General features: G+C 38.0%; 2 protein-coding genes across 2 annotated transcripts; both read left to right on the top strand.

The window, feature by feature from the left end:
* The first annotated feature begins 9,866 nt into the window (after nucleotides 1-9,866).
* On the top strand, nucleotides 9,867-13,080 carry LOC146688860 (macrophage mannose receptor 1-like). Its single transcript, XM_085437501.1, has 5 exons — nucleotides 9,867-9,900; nucleotides 10,044-10,430; nucleotides 10,724-10,776; nucleotides 10,900-11,263; nucleotides 12,182-13,080. Exons 1-5 carry the CDS (start codon nucleotides 9,867-9,869, stop codon nucleotides 12,526-12,528), a joined length of 1,185 nt encoding a protein of 394 aa, XP_085293627.1. The 3' UTR covers nucleotides 12,529-13,080.
* A 612-nt stretch (nucleotides 13,081-13,692) lies between these two features.
* LOC146688861 (macrophage mannose receptor 1-like) lies at nucleotides 13,693-17,167 on the top strand. Its single transcript, XM_085436469.1, has 4 exons — nucleotides 13,693-13,867; nucleotides 14,101-14,487; nucleotides 14,957-15,313; nucleotides 15,902-17,167. Exons 1-4 carry the CDS (start codon nucleotides 13,834-13,836, stop codon nucleotides 16,246-16,248), a joined length of 1,125 nt encoding a protein of 374 aa, XP_085292595.1. The 5' UTR covers nucleotides 13,693-13,833; the 3' UTR covers nucleotides 16,249-17,167.
* Nucleotides 17,168-21,161: the final 3,994 nt, after the last annotated feature.

The following is a 21,161-nucleotide window of genomic DNA, read 5'->3' on the forward strand; positions in this document are numbered from 1 at the left end:
TAATCAGAAAAGCCAGGATCTGTTTTAAATATCTGATCCCTGTTCTGGTGTTTTCTAGAAGGCCCAGATGAGGTAAAGCAACCAGCCTTTGATTCAGTAATCTCTGATATATTCTTTTGGCAGCGATTTGAGCTGTTAATTGTCTATGTGCTACAACTGCAAAATACATTAAACAAGGTATTTGTTCTACTGTACACTTAATCCAACACTCAGAGTTGAGATAAAAGTGAATGCGTTGCCTTAACCAATCAATCCAGTCGGGATTAAAGGACAGATTCAACATATTTCACATCTGTCTTAAAGCAACAGTCACATGCACACATTAAAACTGGTTCTGTTAGCTGTCAGTGCTCCATTGTAAGTGTGTTTCCAACATTAGTCATGTCTCCATATTACTCACAGTACTCCCACGAAAATGTATTTATTACATTTTATATTACATTCCTACATACTTGGTACATTTTCCACATAATGCGGCATATGTATTTCAGAAACTTTTGACCTGTTGGGATTTTCCACACGATACAGAAAGTGAAAAACAGAAAATATCTGTTGATGTCAGAGGTCAGAGGAGAATGGCCAGACTTCTCCAAGCTCATGAAAGCAACTGTAGCTCATATAAACACTCACTACAACCAACTTGTGCAGAAAAGGCTTTCTACATGCACCAAATATGGAACTTTAAAGCAGATGAGCAACAGCAGCAAAAAACCACACTGTGTGCAGCTGGGTGTCCTGTCAGCTAAGAACAGAAAACTGAGGCTACAGTTCACACAGTCTCACCAAAATTGGAGAGTAGTAGACTGGGTAAACATTGTCTGGTCAATTTCTGCTGCAAAATTCAAAAGTAGGGTCAGAATTTGGGATAAAAAAAATGACAGCATGGATCCATGCTTCCTGATGGTGGTGGGGATGCAATGGTATATCAGAATCAGAATCAGAATACTTTATTGATCCCTGGGGGAAATTATTTTTTGTTACAGTGCTCCATTTTAAACCAACATTAAGACAAGACAGACAATACGCTAACTAAGAATAGTACAATAGGGCAGCGGTCTCCAACCCCCGGAGTCGTTTGGCACTGGGCTGCAAGAGTTGATGTTCTGGTGTGAAATTTATGGTTTTCTGGGTTTTTATTGGTTTTTACCGTTATTTTATTTTTTATTATTTTTATCGTTAACTCGTTTTCCCTGAGTCTTTTCCTGTCTGTTATGAATAAATCTTCTTTTTTTGGTACCAGTACTGGTTTTATTTTGTTGTATTTATCCACAACACCTTTAAAACATTGTTATAATATATTGGCATAAACCGTTCCGTGGCGCAAAAAAGGTTGGGGACTGCTGGTGTAGGGGATATCTCAGATTATACCAAATTGGTTTCCAGAACAATGGTCTCCACAGTCATCAGATTCCAGTCCAACAGAGCACCTTGAGGATTTACTGAAACAAAAGATTCACATCATGGATGTGCAACCCACAACTCTCCACCAACTGTGCAATAACAGAATGTCTGAGGATTGTTTCCAGCACCTTGTTGAGTCTGTGCCATGGCCAAATGTGTGCCAAATGAGCACTGCACCTGGCCAGGTGAATCTGGAAGTTCGGATGTTCATCCCTCACACATCACAATGCCACTCATTTATTAGAACATGACTAATGTACCGTGAAAAGCCCTCAGACGTCAGCAACAACTACAGGATATACTGGTAGTCTAAGGGCAAAGACATGGCCCATCAAAACAGCATGTCCCTGATTGATAATGCAGCCAAGAACCTTTTCATCAGCTTCTTAATCCTCCCAAGCCCGCACCCTTAACTGGCTGGTTTTTTAATGTGCAAAAGAATTTGTGGTGCAGTGTGTGTGCAGCCATGTTTTAGGTAGATTTACAACAAAACAGGACAAAAAGAAAAGCTCTGATTAAACTATTACAGTAAGCAGCAGCATTTTTCTCCAAAACCATCATACTGATTTCCCCTCTGCCTGGTCTCTGTGTATTTCTTGAGGGCTGATGCATACAAGTAACAGTTTAGATAGTTTAATTTCTTCCAGCTGGGTGAAACTCCCCCACCTCCTCGTTTCAGTCCAGTGCAGGATACAAAGGATTGAAAACTGTTTTTGGTGTAAATCTGTCCCTGCGTGTCAGTCTTGCTGTTTTTGTCATCCTGCCTACAGCTTAGTGTCAGAGTGCACATTGTTGCCCTCTAAGGTTAGCTTGCTCACTAGCTTCACTAACTAAACTGGGTGTGTGAGCGGCAAGCCACTAGTTGCTGGTCCTTTTGTTTGTGGTCTTCTTACAGCTTTCCTGCATATCTCAGGGATTACAGTTCAGATGGTTTAGGTATACCGATGCAGCTGGGGAGGTTTTTGGCTCAGAGGAAGCTGCTGGTTTCTCAGTGTTTATTGCAAAGAGAACATTATTCATTGCATCCTTGAACAGTTTAATGAATAATTGCACAGAAAGTTGTGGAGATTACAACTTTTTCAAGTGGAAACGATAACAGAGACTCTTCAAGTAGTGATATTGAGCAAGAACAGGATTCCTAAACAATCAGCAAGTTAAGACGTATTCTTGGCACCTATTCCGATGTTAATAACCCCTCTCTATGTTTGCTCTTGCCCACACAATGTGTGCACATTCTTGTGCAAACAGGCTGTGGGCTTAAAACCCTTATTGCAAAATATTAAGTTATAGTGCCAAACTCTCATAAGAAACAGAGCCAGTGTGTGCACACGGACACTGCCAGGTTGTGTCACACACAACACTGACTCCTGGTTCAGAAAGACTTTTGTATCCTAAATGCAAGTGACGGGAAACTAAAGGCCCATCACTTGCACGTTTTGGTGTGAAATGACATGTTACAGTCACAAATACACAAACACAATTAAAGTTTTCATCATTTTCATGAAAGTGTTTGATTTGATTCCAAAATCAGTTCCCCAGAACTGACTCAAGATTCACTAATTTATCAAATTTCAAGGATTACAAATAATTCATCATAAATAAAATTTTACACCCCAGCAGAATCCTTGTTGGAAACTGTAAAAATCTGGAGTCTTGCACATGCTGCAGAAAAAGACAGTCGTATCATCCTTGGGGGAAGATGCCGAAACTGCTGAAAGAAAAGAACCAGAATTGTCCAGACGTAGAGATTGGAGGGGAAATACTTCAAAACCGGTGTGAAAAAATATCTATTCTGTTCAGTAAATCTGGCTTTACTCTTTGTAATACAGTGGCTTGCAAAAGTATTTGGCCCCCTTGAACTTAAAATCATACATGATTCCAAACATTTTTTTACAAATAAATAACTGCAAAGTGGGGTGTGCGTAATTATTCAGCCCCCTTTGGTCTGAGTGCAGTCAGTTGCACATAGACATTGCCTGATGAGTGCTAATGACTAAATAGCATGCACCTGTGTGTAATCTAATGTCAGTACAAATACAGCTGCTCTGTGACGGCCTCAGAGGTTGTCTAAGAGAATATTGGGAGCAACAACACCATGAAGTCCAAAGAACACACCAGACAGGTCAAGGATAAAGTTATTGAGAAATTTAAAGCAGGCTTAGGCTACAAAAAGATTTCCCAAGCCTTGAACATCCCACGGAGCACTGTTCAAGCCATTATTCAGAAATGGAAGGAGTATGGCACAACTGTAACCCTACCAAGACAAGGCCGTCCACCTAAACTCACAGGCTGAACAAGGAGAGCGCTGATCAGAAATGCAGCCAAGAGGCCCATGGTGACTGTGGACGAGCTGCAGAGATCTACAGCTCAGGTGGGGAAATCTGTCCATAGGACAGCCATAAGTTTGCCTTTTTGGAGTTGCAAGAAGAAAGCCATTGTTAACAGAAAACCATGAGAAGTCCAGTTTGCAGTTTGCCACAAGCCATGTGGGGGACACAGCAAACATGTGGAAGAAGGTGCTCTGGTCAGATGAGACCAAAATGGAAGTTTTTGGCCAAAATGCAAAATGCTATGTGTGGCGGAAAACTAACACTGCACATCACTCTGAACACACCATCCCCACTTTCAAATATGGTGGTGGCAGCATCCTGCTCTGGGGGTGCTTCTCTTCAGCAGGGACAGGGAAGCTGGTCAGAGTTGATGGGAAGATGGATGGAGCCAAATACAGGGAAATCTTGGAAGAAAACCTCTTGGAGTCTGCAAAAGACTTGAGACTGGGGCGGAGGTTCACCTTCCAGCAGGACAACGACCCTAAACATAAAGCCAGGGCAACAATGGAATGGTTTAAAACAACATATCCATGTGTTAGAATGGCCCAGTCAAAGTCCAGATCTAAATCCAATTGAGAATCTGTGGCAAAATCTGAAAACTGCTGTTCACAAACGCTGCCCATCTAATCTGACTGAGCTGGAGTTCTTTTGCAAAGAAGAATGGGAAAGGATTTCAGTCTCTAGATGTGCAAAGCTGGTAGAGACAGACCCTAAAAGACTGGCAGCTGGAATTGCAGCAAAAGGTGGTTCTACAAAGTATTGACTCAGCGGGCTGAATAATTACGCACGCCCCACTTTGCAGTTATTTGTAAAAAATGTTTGGAATCATGTATGATTTTCATTCCACTTCTCACTGTGTTGGTCTTTCACGTGGAATTCCAATAAAACTGATTCATGTTTGTGGCTGTAATGTGACAAAATGTGGAAAAGTTCAAGCCACTGTAATTACTGAGGCAGAGTGGCTTTAAGCTCGGGCTGGCATCCCTGAAGGATTTATGAAAATATTCATACAATCATTTACACAGATATAAACAAAATTTAAATAAAACCATGGAAAACTTTCAACATTATTTGTGCTCTTAACGTTCCTCCCCAGTGAATAAACTTCATTATGAGAGCTTTTAATCACACAAATGTCTGTGATCACCTTGTTAAGAGCCACTACTTAATTGAGCAGCTGAGCTTCAGTCAGTGCTGGGTTGCTGCATTACTGCAGTGAGTAAAATCACGGCTTCGTTTATTACCTGCCACAACACTTACCTGCTCTTTCTTGTTGTGCAGGAATCTGTGGATCAGCGGTCTGGATACTGTGGTGAGCAATCAGAAATACTGAGTGAGTGTAAATATATTGTCTGGTTTGATGTCTCAAATCAACAAATTTGCTAAAAAATTTCAAAGTTCGGATTTAATGCTGACAGACAAAGAACTCCTCAGTTTAACTGCGCATTTATTGGATGTAGCAATACTGCTTCGCGTCCTCTCGTCATAAGTTACTGATACACTGGTTTTAGAGAGATTTTTTTTATTTAAATTGGACCTCTTCTGTTCATTTCCTGTTTCATATGTTCTTATTCTTGGACTCTCTAAAGTAGCTTTGCATGATTCACAGCTTAAAACAATTCTTGTTTATCACACTTGGATTTAAAACAGAGCGAAAGTAATGAGATCAAGATTTAATGAAAGAAAGTACCATCCCTCCATAACTGGGAGAGCCTACAAGCTTTAATATTGTCCAGATCTGAACTCCAACTGGAAAAACAGAAAGACTAACCTTCATCTCTGAGTTCAACCACTGTTATCAGCAGCTTAACAATACGCATTGCAGACACTGGCACACTCTAGAGACTGAAGCATTGCTGAGTGCTGATACTGGAGCAACTTCCCGTCTTATTATTTTAAGGAGCTCAGACAGTTAGGGATCATCTTGTCAATATTGTTCAAATAAACTGAACGATGTTTCAGATGTATTTTACTCATCCACACAGTGGAAAGACGTCGCCTGTTAAACAGTTCACAAACTTCAACACAACATGAGTTATTTGTGTGCTTAAATACACCGGTGGTCAAGCTTTACTGGACACACAAAGAGAGCACTTAAACAAACAAGAAGAATTAGATAGCCAAACACTATTATGAGGCTAAACACAGCTCTCCTCCCACCCTACATTTTACTGGTATTGAGCATTAGACTTCCCACTCTTAGGGGAAGTCTATCTAAGGCGTTTTCTCAGAGAGAGACGTGTGCGACTTCAGTGCTGAGCACAATGACACCTTCTGGTGTGAATGAGGATTTTGCCTGAAAACAGTTTTTGTGAACAAGCTTGTATGATATACATGAAAATACAGAATGTTTATGATAAAACTGACACCCTCAGCACACTACTCTGTTGTAAGATTCATAATTTTTCTCATCATTAAGATGATGGATATGAGATTAGTGAGAGACTTTTACCATGTGATTCCTTTAAACCAATCATAGATTGGTTCATGGCGTGACGAAGGCCACACGGCTGAAATGAGAATATTTTTGTGTTTCAGAGGATCTAATGCTGTAGCATAGCAGACTAGTTGTAGTAGCTGAAGAGGACTTTTGCCACCATGTAATACTCCTTTAGCTTATTAGACACCAGGCATGCCTCGCTGAAGCAGGAGGTCCATGAAGGAGGTGAGACCGATGGTAGAGTGTGGATCAGCAGCATCTGAAACAGACACTGGATGAGATCTAAATCAAAGTAATGTGCAGGATATTTCTGCTGCTGTAGAAAACCCCACACTCAGTAGTACAATCACACACCTGTAATGGAATATCAGACTCCAGCTCAAGTAGCTTCTCACTCCAGGAAGTAAACCTCATTAACCATATATACCTATCTGTCTGTCTGTCTGTCTGTCTGTCTGTCTGTCTGTCTGTCTATCATGTACATTTCACATACATGTGGAACAGTTTCAGTTTATCACTGAAACAGAAAATACATGAACACAAAAGTGCGATTATACAGGGTCTGCTCAGTTTAATGATATGAAACAGGATTTTGTGTATTTACGATTTGGTTGCATTGAACATGTTCAATGACCCCCAAGGTGTTAAAACCACAACTTATTATTGAAGAGAAGAGAGGCCTTCTGGATATTTGCTAATTCTGGATATTTGTCACCTTAAAGACTGAATGATGAACTTTTACTCAATAAAATGTTGTAGTTTGTTAATGACAAAAATTTGTTTTGGATGTTTTGAGTTTGATATGTGACTTGTATATACTGTAATGTTCAAATTTTAAAACATTATATATCACTGATTTAACTTAAACATGAATATATTTTCATTTTCAGTCAAACCCTCAGACTCAAACTGAGGCAAACATCATGCAAATACAGAGGATATCAATTTAAGGAAAGTTTCTTCCTCCTCTGCTGAGCAACCTCTGAATCATGGTGTGTCTGCTCAGACTTACAAAGGTAGTGGTTAATGTGAAATCGAATGACTGCTTAGAATTTGTCGACAATAGGTCGAGTGGGTCCAGCTACATTTGTGAGTAAATTCGATTTTTATTGAAAGGGTATTCGGAGGTTCTGCTCTCTTTGTGTGCATGTGGAATCTCTGTATTTGTTGTTCCATGAGGGCTGAATAATTACACAATCAATTCTGGACTTAGGAATATGATGCATATGGTCATTTCCCATTCATGTTTTACTGTGTTACACTCTTACACTCTTTTAATAAGATAAGATAAGATAAGATAACCTTTATTAGTCCCACACGTGGGAAATTTGTTTTGTCACAGCAGGAAGTGGACAGTGCAAAAGTTATGACGCAAAAATTAGAATACAATAAGAATAAATACAGTACACAACTGTACAGAATAGAATAAAATAATATACTATATACAGTAGAATAAAATAGAATAAAAATATACAATAAGATAAAAATAGAATACGAATGCTATATACAACTGAGTAAAAATACAACGATGACAGAAAAGATTATTGCACTTAGTATTATTGCATATGTGTGGATGTGTGTGCTTGATCAGTTAAAGTCTTTATTATGGAGTCTGACAGCAGTGGGGAGGAAAGACCTGCGAAATCTCTCCGTCCCACACCGTGGGTGCCGCAGTCTCCCACTGAAGGAGCTGCTCAGTGCTGTCACAGTCTGCTGCATGGGGTGGGAGATGTTGTCCATCAGGGATGACAGCTTAGCCGCCATTCTCCTGTCACTCACCACCTCCACTGGGTCCAGAGGGCATCCTAGAACAGAGCTGGCCCTTCGGATCACCCTGTTCAGTCTCTTCCTGTCCCCAGCAGAGATGCTGCCGCCCCAGCAGACCACGCCATAAAAGATAGCAGAAGCCACCACAGAGTCATAGAAGGTCTTCAGGAGTGGGCCCTCCACCCCAAACGACCTGAGTCTCCGCAGCAGGTACAGCCTGCTCTGCCCTTTCCTGTAGAGGGCGTCTGAGTTATGAGTCCAGTCCAGTCTGTTGTTCAGATGAACACCAAGGTACCTGTAGCTGTCCACAGCCTCAATGTCCATACCCTGGATGTTCAGTGGTTGCAGTGGAGAATGCTTGTGCCTGCGGAAGTCTACCACCAGCTCCTTGGTTTTACTGGCGTTGATCTGGAGGTAGTTCAGCTGGCACCAGTCCACAAAGTCTTGGGTCAGTCCTCTGTACTCCTTGTCGTCCCCATCAGTGATGAGGCCGACTATTGCAGAGTCATCAGAGAACTTCTGCAGGAAGCACTGGGTGGAATTGTGGGAGAAGTCTGCAGTGTAGATGGTGAAGAGGAACGGAGCCAGAACCGTTCCCTGTGGGGCCCCCGTACTGCAGACGACCCTGTCCGACACACAGCCCTGAGTCCTCACATACTGTGGTCGGTCGGTGAGGTAGTCCAGGATCCAGGTAGTGAGGTGATGGTCCACTCCAGAGTTCTCCAGCTTGTCCTTCAGAACCGAGGGAAGAATAGTGTTGAAGGCACTGGAGAAATCAAAGAACATGATTCTCACAGTGCTTCCAGCGGTCTCCAGGTGAGCGAGGGAACGATGTAGGAGGTGAATGACGGCATCATCCGCTCCAATGCCAGGCTGGTAGGCAAACTGAAGTGGGTCTTTGCCTCCAATAATTTGCCTCCAGGATCCAGCTGCTGAGGTATGGGAGTGATGAGACAGTGTGAGTGTTAATGGAGATTCCCTGATTTTGGATATGAAAAACTGCTGAGTTGGATTTTGTGGGGGTTCCTGTGGGACCTTTCTTTTTTGGGAGAGGTGTGATGAACCCTGCTCATTGTTTTAAACCTTCTCTAAAGTGTTTCAGATCTGGTGGGTGCAGCAGGGTTCATCAGTGCCAACTGGGCCTTTGGTTCCCAGACTATAAATCTTCCTGCACTGCTTTTTCTTTACTCTTTGTTGTTTGCTGCATTTACAACACTTGCATCTCAGCATACGTGCATACCTTACATCATAGCTCCTATTGATTTGTGTAGCTCATTAAGTTCTGTTTCAGTAGTCTAATTTTGTTTATGAACCTTCCAAAGAACCTTCAAAATGCAAACAGTAAAGACATGCAGTTATTTTAGTTTTATTATAAGTTTTATTATATATAAATACCTCTGAGAGAAGGAAGCATGTTGTTAAAGTAAATTATTTTAAATAACACCCTCTCTTTGTTTGACATTATGTAAATATTAGTATTATATTACCTCTGTTATGACCATCTTGTTGGAATATTTAAATGAGTCCCATAGAATGATCTTTGTTGAAGCAGAGACATTTTACTGACTGCAGGTTTCTTTAACACAACATGCAGAGGCATCGGACTGAAGCAAGGAAAGAAGAATAATCAGATGTAAGTTCAAACTTCAGTCTCAATTTACATTGTTAGCTCAGCACTGGCTTTACATTAAACTTACAGTATTTATTCTGTATTTCTGCTGATTTTCAAAAGACTCAAAAACATTTTTAAAGTAGCTATTCCCCTCATGTGTAATGTATTTTTTTACAGTGCAAAATAAACTATGTTTTCTTACTCATATATTACCTTACCTATATTACCCTATTATCTGTGAAAGTGGTGCAGTTATATTAACTTTGATGGTTGTTTATCTGTCTTTCAAATCTTAGTTTCATCAAACAGAGGAAATATGCACCGGAGGCTTTTTCTGCTCATGCTGATGGGTAAGTCGATCATTTTAACAGTAAAAACTGCAGATTTGCATCACTTCAGATTAGTGCAGGGTTTCTGTGAACTGCTCACAAAACTTGCCATCAGTAGATTTCTGAATGACCTGTGTTTTTTTTTTTTTTTTGTGTGTTTTTAGGTCAGTGTTCCTTGATTTTATGCCAGCGCTATGAGTACTATTTTATTAAAGAGCCTAAAACTTGGGACGAAGCTCAGCGTTACTGTAGAGAAGGATATAAAGACCTGGCCACAGTGCCTAACATGACATATATAAAGACACTGTACACAGATTCTACAGAGAATCAAGGAAACGCCTGGATTGGGCTGTACAGCATCTCAGGAAAAGAAAACAGGAGGTGGCACTGGTCTCTGCCAGGAGTGGAGTTCAATGATAAAGACGTGAAATGGAGTGGAAATGAACCTAATGATGGAGGCGGACATCTTGAGAACTGTGTAGTGATTGACAGCTCTGGTGGGTTGTTGGATTTTGGTTCTTCTCATGTTCACCCCTTTATCTGCTATAATGGTGAGAATATTTGACAATAATTGTATTAATTAAACAAAGTGTTTATATTTAAACATATCTACAGCTCATCTCTAATGAAAATGAGAAGATGCGATAATTGGCTGCTGGTGTTTTAGCCCCTGCGTGCTATCCTGCTCATTTGAATACCCGTCCTCCCACGGTGCTTTCTCTGCCTCTCATGTTACACCAGGACACTGTTCTTTGCTTTGCTGAACCATCTCGTGGTGCCAAATGTCATTACACAAAATTTCATACCAGACCTTTGATCAGAAAACTGTTTCTCTGCCACACAGAGCAAAGTCATCCTGAGCATAATGTCACAGCTGTGGTTATTCCCATAATGTTGGTAGTTTAGTTTTGAAGGTTTCGAGCTATTTTAAGTTGTGTCTTTAGAAAATCAATTTAAAGATACATTTAAAGATAGAAATGCACATTTCTTATGAGTCTTGTCTTTCTCTTTATTCCACAGAACAAAACAAATCACTACATTTCATTGACAATGAAAAAAAAAAAGTGGCGTGCGGCTCAGAGCTACTGCAGAGAGCACCACACAGACCTGGCCAGTGGAGCAGAACAGTTAAAGGAAGCAGTCAGTACATTTAAGAGTTCTGATGAAACACGATCGTGGATCGGCCTGTTCAGAGACACCTGGAGGTGGTCAGATGGGAGTAATGACTCTTACAGACACTGGAGAGATGTTGGTGAGTTACCTGAAGAGCTGTCTAAAACTGACAGCGGCACCAGGAAATGTGCGATGACTGAATTAAACAAAGAAGGAAAATGGAAAGCTGATGATTGTAACACCAGAAAATCTTTCTTCTGCTACGGTGATGGTGAGATTTATAAAGATTCATTTTTCACATCTGGTTTCTGTCAGTTTTCTTACTGAGGAATAAATGTTAAAGCTAAACTAATCTTTCTTCTCTCACTGAAAAAGTGTACATGAAGGGCTGGTATATGTTTCATCATAAAGCTTAATAATGCAAGCTGTTATGGAGATAGAGCTACACCCCAGACACATAATGCAGCCTCCCTATAGGAACCTTATAAGAACCAGGGGTCATATTAGTTTATAATAATACTTGTTTATGAATTCTCCAGTTTTTTTCCCTTTTTTTTAAAGGCTCACTCATACATGAAAGATTTTAGTTAATAGGACTTTAATAAAGCAAATTAGGAAAAGTTAAAATTCTAAATTGGAAAAACTTACATCAGGAAAGTAAAAAATATTTCCAACTCTTATTATTACTTATAACACCAGTAAACCTTTCTTCTGCTATGATGACGGTGAGATTTGCAAAAATGCATCTTTCACATCTGGTATCTTTCATGTTTCTTACTCGAGGAATACATATTCAAACTAAACTAATCTTTCTTATTCTTATTGAAAAGAAGTCATCATCAAAGTGAAATAATGCAAGCTTTTATGGAGATAAAGGTATACCCCAGACGCTTAATGCAGACTTCTTTTGTAAGGAACTTAAGACACATTAGTCACATTAGTTTCTGTCAGTGAGGGCCTGTAATGCAACTTACATGTAAATAATTCTTAAGAAAGAAAGAAATCTTCTCGATAACTTGGGGTGGTCGAGGTATACTCTGGGTAACAAGTCATATGACATTAATGATTTTACCACGGGTAAATCAAGAGGAGTAAAGATTTGAAACAGAAAATGCTTAAATTCTTTTTCTTTTGTTTTTGTCCTGATTTGTTTCCTTTTAACCGACCATCCTGTGTTTGTTCATGCCAGAAAACTTCATTCTGATCAAAGAAAACAAAAAATGGGATGAGGCCTTAACTTACTGCCAGCGGCACCATCATGATCTGGTCTCTATCACAAATTCCGAAGAGGAAGAATTAGTGAAGGAGAAAGTGAAGAACGCCACCACACCGTATGTGTGGCTGGGACTGCGCTTCAGCTGTGTTTTTCAACTGTGGCTGTGGGTCAGTGACCGGGTTGTCTGTTATGAGAACTGGGCCAATGAGGATCACGCTGGACGGTGTGGCATGTCTGTAGCCATGGAGACAGGAGGAGAGCATAAATGGTTCAAGAAAAATGATTCAGAGATGTTTAACTTCATCTGTTCGCTGCGATAGGCTTTTAAACCAGTCTAAATGACTGCTTATAGAGTTGATATTTCTCGTAATTATGAAGTCAAAAAATCAAAATCAAAACTAGAAGCAGATGACATCTAACAGTGATAATTTCTCTTTGTGTTTATTCTTAAGGTTGTTTTTTTTGTTTTGTTTTTTGCATATTGTTTACTACTACCTACTACAGAATAAGAATCCCTTTTTTGTTTTGTTATTTCAAACTTAAAAATGTTTTATTTGTTGAAAAACGGTCAGGTTACAGCTTTCTGGGTGTTTACAGCAAAGTACACCACAGCATTTATATGCTTATAATAGCTAATGTGTCTCAAAACCACATATATGTAATTATTAGTTTGGTGTCTAACATAAAGAGTTTATTCTGTTTCCGTCTACTTTTATTTCTCTTTTTTCTATTTTTTTCTTGAACACTAGATGGTGCATTCGAGTCAGCCAAGCCACTGAAAAATGTCTGAAAAGTCGTGTGCTTGTACTTTAAATGATTCATGTTACCCAGTTTGGTCTTTTTGTGTAAATCAACATTAAACAGTAGCTCTGAAATTATGTTGGACTATGCTTTTGTTTTAACAAAGTAAAAGAATATGAAAAACTAATAAATATATTTCTCATAAAGTTTTGTATTCTTAGACAGTTTAAACTTCATTTTTATGCTTTTCAGAAAGAAATAGACCAATATTTACAATCATATAGTAAAACACCAGGAGGGCTTTGTGACTGAGCTCCCATCTTATTGTTTCCTTTTAGTTATTTTCAATTAATGTCCATGTTAAACACTAGAAGGTCTTTTTCTTTCTTTTCAATGTTGATGGTGGTTAAATTTGTGATAAAAATCTAAGAACATGAAATATAAAATAGTAAAATGCAAGACTGTTGTAAATAGAAGATTAATGCTGCAGTCACTTGCAAATGTAGCGACAGCTTAGAGAATGGTAAAATAAAAAATAAAAAAGCTGAACTGATTTTAAACTGAAAACCTGAACACACAACCTGCTCTCAACCAGGTTGTGTGTTCATTTTTAGTTTTAGAATGAACATTTTAAGAATTTTTAAAGTAGGAATTCTCTTGGTTTGTAATAATAATCTTTTTTATGTAAAAGAAACTGGATCCAACCTTTAATTTCTTATTCATATTATTTGAAATTGTCCTGCTTGTTGTGGTTCCTGTTTACAGCTTGATTTTTTCATCCATCTTTCACTGGTCTTCCTTAGAACTCATCTAACTCAAACATCTAACTATATTAACTCAAAATCGACACAATTAAAATCTTAGTTTCATCAAACAGAGGAAATATGCACGGGAGGCTTTTTCTGCTCATCCTGATGGGTAAGTCGATCAATTTAGCATTAAAAACCACAGATTTACTGCATCACTTGAGATTAATGAAGGTTTCTGTGAACTGCTTACAAAACCTGTCAGATAACAACATCCAAAACACAATTTCTGTCAACAACCATGTGTGAGCAGTCTCTATGGGACCTCTGCCCTCCGGATATAATTTTATTAACAACATTTTTGCCATCAGTAGATTTCTGAATAACTTGTTTTGTTGTTTTTAGGTCAGTGTTCTTTGATTTTATGCCAAGGCTATAAATACTATTTCATTAAAGAGCCTAAAACTTGGGACGAAGCTCAGCGTTACTGTAGAGAAGGATATAAAGACCTGGCCACAGTGCCTAACATGACATATATGAAGACACTGTACACAGATTCTACAGAGAATCAAGGAAACGCCTGGATTGGGCTGTACAGCATCTCAGGAAAAGAAAACAGGAGGTGGCACTGGTCTCTGCCAGGAGTGGAGTTCAATGATAAAGACGTGAAATGGAGTGGAAATGAACCTAATGATGGAGGCGGACATCTTGAGAACTGTGTAGTGATTGACAGCTCTGGTGGGTTGTTGGATTTTGGTTGTTCTCATGTTCACCCCTTTATCTGCTATAATGGTGAGAATATTTGACAATAATTGTATTAATTAAACAAAGTGTTTATATTTAAACATATCTACAGCTCATCTCTAATGAAAATGAGAAGATGTGATAATTGGCTGCTGGTGTTTTAGCCCCTGTGTGCTATCCTGCTCATTTGAATACCCGTCCTCCCACGGTGCTTTCTCTGCCTCTCATGTTACACCAGGACACTGTTCTTTGCTTTGCTGAACCATCTCGTGGTGCCAAATGTCATTACACAAAATTTCATACCAGACCTTTGATCAGAAAACTGTTTCTCTGCCACACAGAGCAAAGTCATCCTGAGCATAATGTCACAGCTGTGGTTATTCCCATAATGTTGGTAGTTTAGTTTTGAAGGTTTCGAGCTATTTTAAGTTGTGTCTTTAGAAAATCAATTTAAAGATACATTTAAAGATAGAAATGCACATTTCTTATGAGTCTTGTCTTTCTCTTTATTCCACAGAACAAAACAAATCACTACATTTCATTGACAATGAAAAAAAGTGGCGTGAGGCTCAGAGCTACTGCAGAGAGCACCACACAGACCTGGCCAGTGGAGCAGAACAGTTAAAGGAAGCAGTCAGTACATTTAAGAGTTCTCATAAACCACGATCATGGATCGGCCTGTTCAGAGACACCTGGAGGTGGTCAGATGGGAGTAATTATTCTTACAGACACTGGAGAGATGTTGGTGAGTTACCTGAAGAGCTGTCTGAAACTGACAACGGCACCAGGAAATGTGCGATGACTGAATTAAACAAAGAAGGAAAATGGAAAGCTGATGATTGTAACACCAGAAAATCTTTCTTCTGCTACGATGGTGAGATTTACAGAGATTCATTTTTCACATCTGGTTTCTGTCAGTTTTCTTACTGAGGAATAAATGTTAAAGCTAAACTAATATTTCTTAGTCTCATGGAAAATCTGTACACGAAGAGGTTGGTATATGTTTCATCATAAAGCTAAATAATGCAAGCTGTTATGGAGATAGAGCTACACCCCAGACACATAATGCAGCCTCCTTTCATCAGGAACCTGAGTCACAGGGGTCATATTAGTTTCTGAGTGTGGGTATCGCTACTGTTTCTAATAGGTTCTAGATTTACAGCTATAATGAGACATAATTCTTGTTTCTAAATCCTCCTGATTAAAAGAAAATTAAATATAAAAAGGCTCACTTAAATTTAAATAATAAGACTTTAATAAAGTAAATTGAAAATTCTAAGCTGGAAAAACTTACAGCAGGAAAGTAAAAAATATGACAAACTGTCCAACACTTATTTTTATGAAATTTGTTTAGTTTTTTGTATTCTTTTGTTTGTTCCTCATGTATTTTTGTATTTGAGGTAGAAAATCTAGAAACCTGATTTCATTTAATTTGAACTGAACATCTGTTTGTTCATGGCAGAAAAGTTGATCCTGATCAATGAAAGGAAAAACTGGGATGAGGCTGTAAATTACTGCAGAAAGCACCATCGTGACCTCGTCTCCATCACAAACCTTGAACAGCAGGAACTGGTGCAAGAGAAAGCCAAGAATGCCAGCACATCCCACATCTGGCTGGGACTGCGCTACAGCTGTGCTCTTGATCTGTGGTTCTGGGTCAATGACCAGCTTGTCTGCTATGAGAACTGGGCCAATGACACAGACACTGGGGACTGTAACCTGGCTGTAGCCATGGAGACAAGAGGAGAACATAAATGGTTCAAGAAAAATGATGCAGAGATGTTTAGCTTCATCTGTTCTTTATCATAGGCTTTGAAACCATGCTAACTTAATTGTTTTAAATCTTATATTTCTAGTAAGTGTTGTAATCACACTTACTATATTTTTCCTTTATCCAGGCTAGAGATTGATGGGATATAACAACAAGAAGCACTCTGAGTGCAAACCTCCACTCTGGACAGGATTTTTGTTTAATAGAATAACACTGGATTTTGCATGTAATCATTTTCGTTTTTTTCTCTTTTTAAATGTACTAAGATGTTTGTAGTGCAGTAAAAATAAATAAATAAATAAATAAATCCACACCATTGTGGATTTCAAATGTATCTATTTTGTGATACTTTTGAACTCTGATTGAGAGTGCTCCACATAAACTACAACAATACACTGGACTGTAAACTCTCAATATTGGCTGAATTATGCTACTTTATTGAAAGTGTGAAATGTGAGAAAAAAATGTGAAATAATAATAAGCAAGAATAATGAGTTAATGCATTGGATACATTCACTGTTGCCAAATTCCTCACTCGGATTTTAAAGCCAGCATAAAATAAATGTGCAAAAACGTGACTAATGTGTTTGCACCACTTTAATATTAACACAGCAGAGAGTCAAAAAAAATGAAGATTTTTACTAGTAATGAAAGCTGTCGGATGAACGTTAGGTATCATTTGAAAATAAATTAACAAAGATCATTGTTTATTCTGAAGGAATAAGAAATTGTTAATGTTTCTTAGAAATCTGAAGTTTTATTTATTTTTTTCCAAAATACATCTCAAAAAGTAAAAAAAAAAAACTCATTCGCCTATTTTTCATTAAATGTAGTCCCATCAGAAATGACTGGTTTTGGGGGGGTGGTTGATCCAAAGTTCAACATCGTGTTTGCTCTCCATTTAATGATATGATGCAAATATTGTTATTGTAGCACTGTTTGTATGATGATATCCAAATGCACACAATAAAATCCTCTTTACTGGAGCAAAATGGAATATTTTACTGAGTGCAGACTTCATTAGCAAAGCACACAGAGACACACTGTGTGCTATGCTGGCAGTGGCAGACTGTATGTGTAGCAAAAAAGGACTCAAATGCAGACCAAAACAGAAAGTGAAACGTGACGTGGAGTAACAGAAAACGAGCAGTTTACTAAGGCTGGTAAAATAAATACAAATGAAGGGCATGGGTGAAACGAAACAATAACCTAAACTGGGTGATCTAAAACTAAAACATGAAAAACCCTTAAACACGGTGAACTGACAGGAATACCTGAAGACGTGCACACAGAGACACATCATGAGTGTCTCTGTGTGCTCATCAGAGTTAAACCACACTGACATGTTTTTCTATGGACTGACTGAACATTTGTGTAAATGGTGCCTCTTCTGAGTAGAAAAAAGTGACCACTATGATATTATTGGGTTAAAAATATTTACCTCTTAAAAATTTCCAGCAGCAGCTGTCAGCCATAATTTAACCGTCCACACATTTTTATTTTTCTGTATATTCTCAATAAAATTCCTGGAAAGAAATGTTTTACAATAATTTTAAATGATTATTGACGACACAAATAAACTCTGTCCAGCGTGTTGGATTGTAAACTTTCCATACGTCTTTACATGCTACTTTCTGCTACTACTAGTATTCAAACTATGTCAGCAGCATCATTAAGAAGTTGTAGTTAAAATAGATATGAACACATCTAGAACACAGAAAAGTGTTCTAGATTTAAGATTATAAACTTGATTATCAGCATGAATTTAGTTTATCTTCTACACAAATACTTTCTTGTTGTTTAACTTGTTGGTCAGTTTTCAGAATGACCACAACTACAAAGAAAAACAAATCTCAATTATTAAAAACATTCATTTAATTTAGTCTTTTACCATTGCTCTAACAGAAAGGATGTTTTTAGTTGTGTCTTTCAGCATGTCAAACAGCAGGTTTGGCTTCTTGTCTGTCCTTTTTTCCATTACATTATGTAAATATTGTTATTATATTGCCTGGTGTTTGGCCAGCTTAGACTTCTTGTTTGCATATTCAAATCCATTCAACAGAGTCTTCTCTGTTGGAGCAGGATGAGGAACTTTATTGAATGCAGCCTTCATTAACACATCAAATAGAGACATCAGAGAGAAGCAAGGAAACACAAATAATCAAATATACATTAAAACTTTGTGTTGCTTTTCAAAATTTATAATATGTAGGTTGAAGTTTAAAGTAGTTTTTCTTTCTTTGTTTAAAATTAGATTTTTTTTCATATAGTTTCCACAGAGTAAGAGCATTGCAATAAGTCAGTGGTTGTTGAAGCATTTATTTGTCTAATCTTCTTTGTTTATTCTTAGCTGCATTATTTTCATCTATATGTTTGTTCTTTTTCGTTTACAGTTTCCATATTTCTGTCATGGTCCTGCATCGGTGACCCAGCGTTTTGTGTTGTTTATTATTAATAGTCTTTGCTTTTGTCTTATTTAGAATCTCTAGTCTTTGGTTTCAGTGTTATTTAGAGTCCTTCTGTTTCTGTCTCTGTGTTCCAGGTTTGCTGTGCCCCTTGTCATGTCTGCGTCTCTGTGTTAGTTTCCTGTTTTACTTTGACAGTCTGTGTCCTGTGTCAGTGTATTCTGTTTTTCTTCCTGTCTTGTAATGTTCAATTAGTCACAACTTTGTCCAGTTTTTATTGATCCATGACAAAAATGACAGCAACATTTACAGTTAACATATTAGTTTCAAAAAACATGCAGTGCTGGTTTGCCTGCTCATTCTGGTGGGTAAGTAGATCATTTTACCAATAAAAATTACATATTTGAATCACCTTAGATTGATTGAGTGCATTGTTAAGTGATTATAAGGACCACAAATGCTGATATGGCAGGCAGAGATTCCTACAAAACTCAGGTTATGCTCAGTTTCTAGAACATTTAGTAGTCCATAGTTTCAGCCCAAATGATAAACCAAAAACACAGAGAGATAAAAACAGATGATGCAACAAAGGAAAGACGGCTTTTAAAAAATAGGACAGCTGTGTGATCTGAGTCAGACAGGCTCTCTCTCTCTCTCTCTCTCTCTCTCACACACACACACACACACACACACACACACACACACACACACACGCCATGAAAGATAATCGGGGAAGTGGATACAGCTGGCAGGACAGGACAGGTGTAGACAATTAAGACAATGAAAAGGTGGAACCAGAACACAACAGAAAACCAGCTAATAAAATAGGAAATTACCCAAAATATAAGAGATAAATACTGAACATAATATGATGGGAACACTGGTGTAACTAAACACCAGTCACAAACACCACAGAAAGTTCAAATAACACACAGCACAGGCTTCTTCTCACCATCAGTGAGAGTGATGCTATTCTAACATTGAGCTTGCCAATAATTGGAGCTTAATATTTACTTTGCTTTAAAGTTCTTCATCATTAGAGACAAAAAAAAAAAGATGTTACTTTGATTTATTTGTTTATTGTGTCTGATTGAGAGATACTTACATGCACACATTAGTAGCCTTTAGATTTATAGCCAGGTAGATGAATAACAGTTATAATATTAACTTTGTACCCAAACATAATTCAGCAGTGCAGTACAATTTTCAAATAGTTGAATCATAATTACATTACATCGCATTGTTATTGTTTTCAATAAAAATGTTTGTTTGGACAACAGAAATTCGCTAAAACTCTTTATTGTAACAGAAAGTAAGAGAAAGGGAAATACGTAAGTACATGAGGTGCATGTATTTTAATTTTGTACTTTTTGGTTACAATTACTTTCCAGTGGCTCCAGGTTGTGCAGTCACAGGATTTTGAGATAGCACAGTAGAGCTATTCTTACGACGTTTTAGCTCACGATCAATCTGACACCAGACACATAGGTTGCAGAAACAAGTGTGTACGATGTCTCTCTGGAGAGTCCCCTATGGAGGAAATAGCTGTTTGTTATTTCTATCCTTTAATTATAACATAATATTTGCATTATAGATAACTGCACTTAGGTTTGCAATGTTACATTAAATGTGTTTTTTCACATTCTTGGTTGTTTATTAAAATTATTTTGTGTAAAGATTTTTATAAATCTGCATTTCTAGATGAAGAAATGCATCTTATAAATGGTATCTGTTAAAAAAAATTGAAAATTGTTTTATTGGTGTCATACCTCAATTCCATATTTCTTTCTCATGGTAATCCTGAATGACAAGGCTACGGGAGCAACAAACAATGGTATCCCGAGGATCGATAGTGCCCCAGGGGAGCACATGTCCAAAATCGGGAGGAAAGGGTTCTCTCCAAGTGATTTTGAAATGGTGATCGCATAGCATGGCCAGCACCAAAAAGCATAGCAACCTGAAAATCATGACACAAATAGTAAAATATTGGCATTTTTTACACATATCAAAAATACAAGTTAAAGTCCAGTATTGATTCTTACAAGACAACTTGTCTTCCATGCAGTCAAAGAGGCCAGAGCCCCACTCTGCTGACGACGGCTCTGTCATTGGGCTGCAGATGATGACCTGATTGGATCTGAATATGTGCTGTATATGTTTAAAAAAAATTGGAATAAAGAACAAACACACAAATATAAAACACCCTCTATGCTCCATGTTTCTAAATATCATAAATATGGTTTCATGTAAATCAGGATTGCCACTGTGGATCCTTCAAGAAGATATAACATTGTACAAAATGAAATCAGTTTACTGTGAATGCATCCATACGGAAATTCTTTGTTGGTAAGTAAAATTCATTTATTAAGCGCTGTGCACAGAAAGAGTCAACTTGATAAGAACATGATGTTCCACAATGGCCAGTAAAAATTTAGTCAGCTACATTCCAAGTCCTTCATTTTAAAGGTACAAATATATAAGTTTTTAAAAAGGCAGGGACAAAATTTGTTGTAGTGCATTCTGATTCATATGTGTGCATTTATTAA

This window comes from Copadichromis virginalis, linkage group LG17, assembly GCF_057382275.1.
Source record: "Copadichromis virginalis isolate Kocher_CV1m ecotype Utaka linkage group LG17, C_Virginalis_male_GT1.1, whole genome shotgun sequence".
NCBI classification, from domain to species: domain Eukaryota; kingdom Metazoa; phylum Chordata; class Actinopteri; order Cichliformes; family Cichlidae; genus Copadichromis; species Copadichromis virginalis.

Bases quoted from the DNA above. Each gene is read 5' to 3' on its own strand.
- LOC146688860 (XM_085437501.1), top strand. From the start codon at position 9,867: ATGCACCGGAGGCTTTTTCTGCTCATGCTGATGG. The intron at 10,431-10,723 runs GTGAGAATATTT...TCTGCCACACAG, and splicing joins CCCCTTTATCTGCTATAATG to AGCAAAGTCATCCTGAGCAT. The intron at 11,264-12,181 runs GTGAGATTTATA...TGTTCATGCCAG, and splicing joins TTTCTTCTGCTACGGTGATG to AAAACTTCATTCTGATCAAA.
- LOC146688861 (XM_085436469.1), top strand. From the start codon at position 13,834: ATGCACGGGAGGCTTTTTCTGCTCATCCTGATGG. The intron at 13,868-14,100 runs GTAAGTCGATCA...TGTTGTTTTTAG, and splicing joins TTTTCTGCTCATCCTGATGG to GTCAGTGTTCTTTGATTTTA. The intron at 15,314-15,901 runs GTGAGATTTACA...TGTTCATGGCAG, and splicing joins ATCTTTCTTCTGCTACGATG to AAAAGTTGATCCTGATCAAT.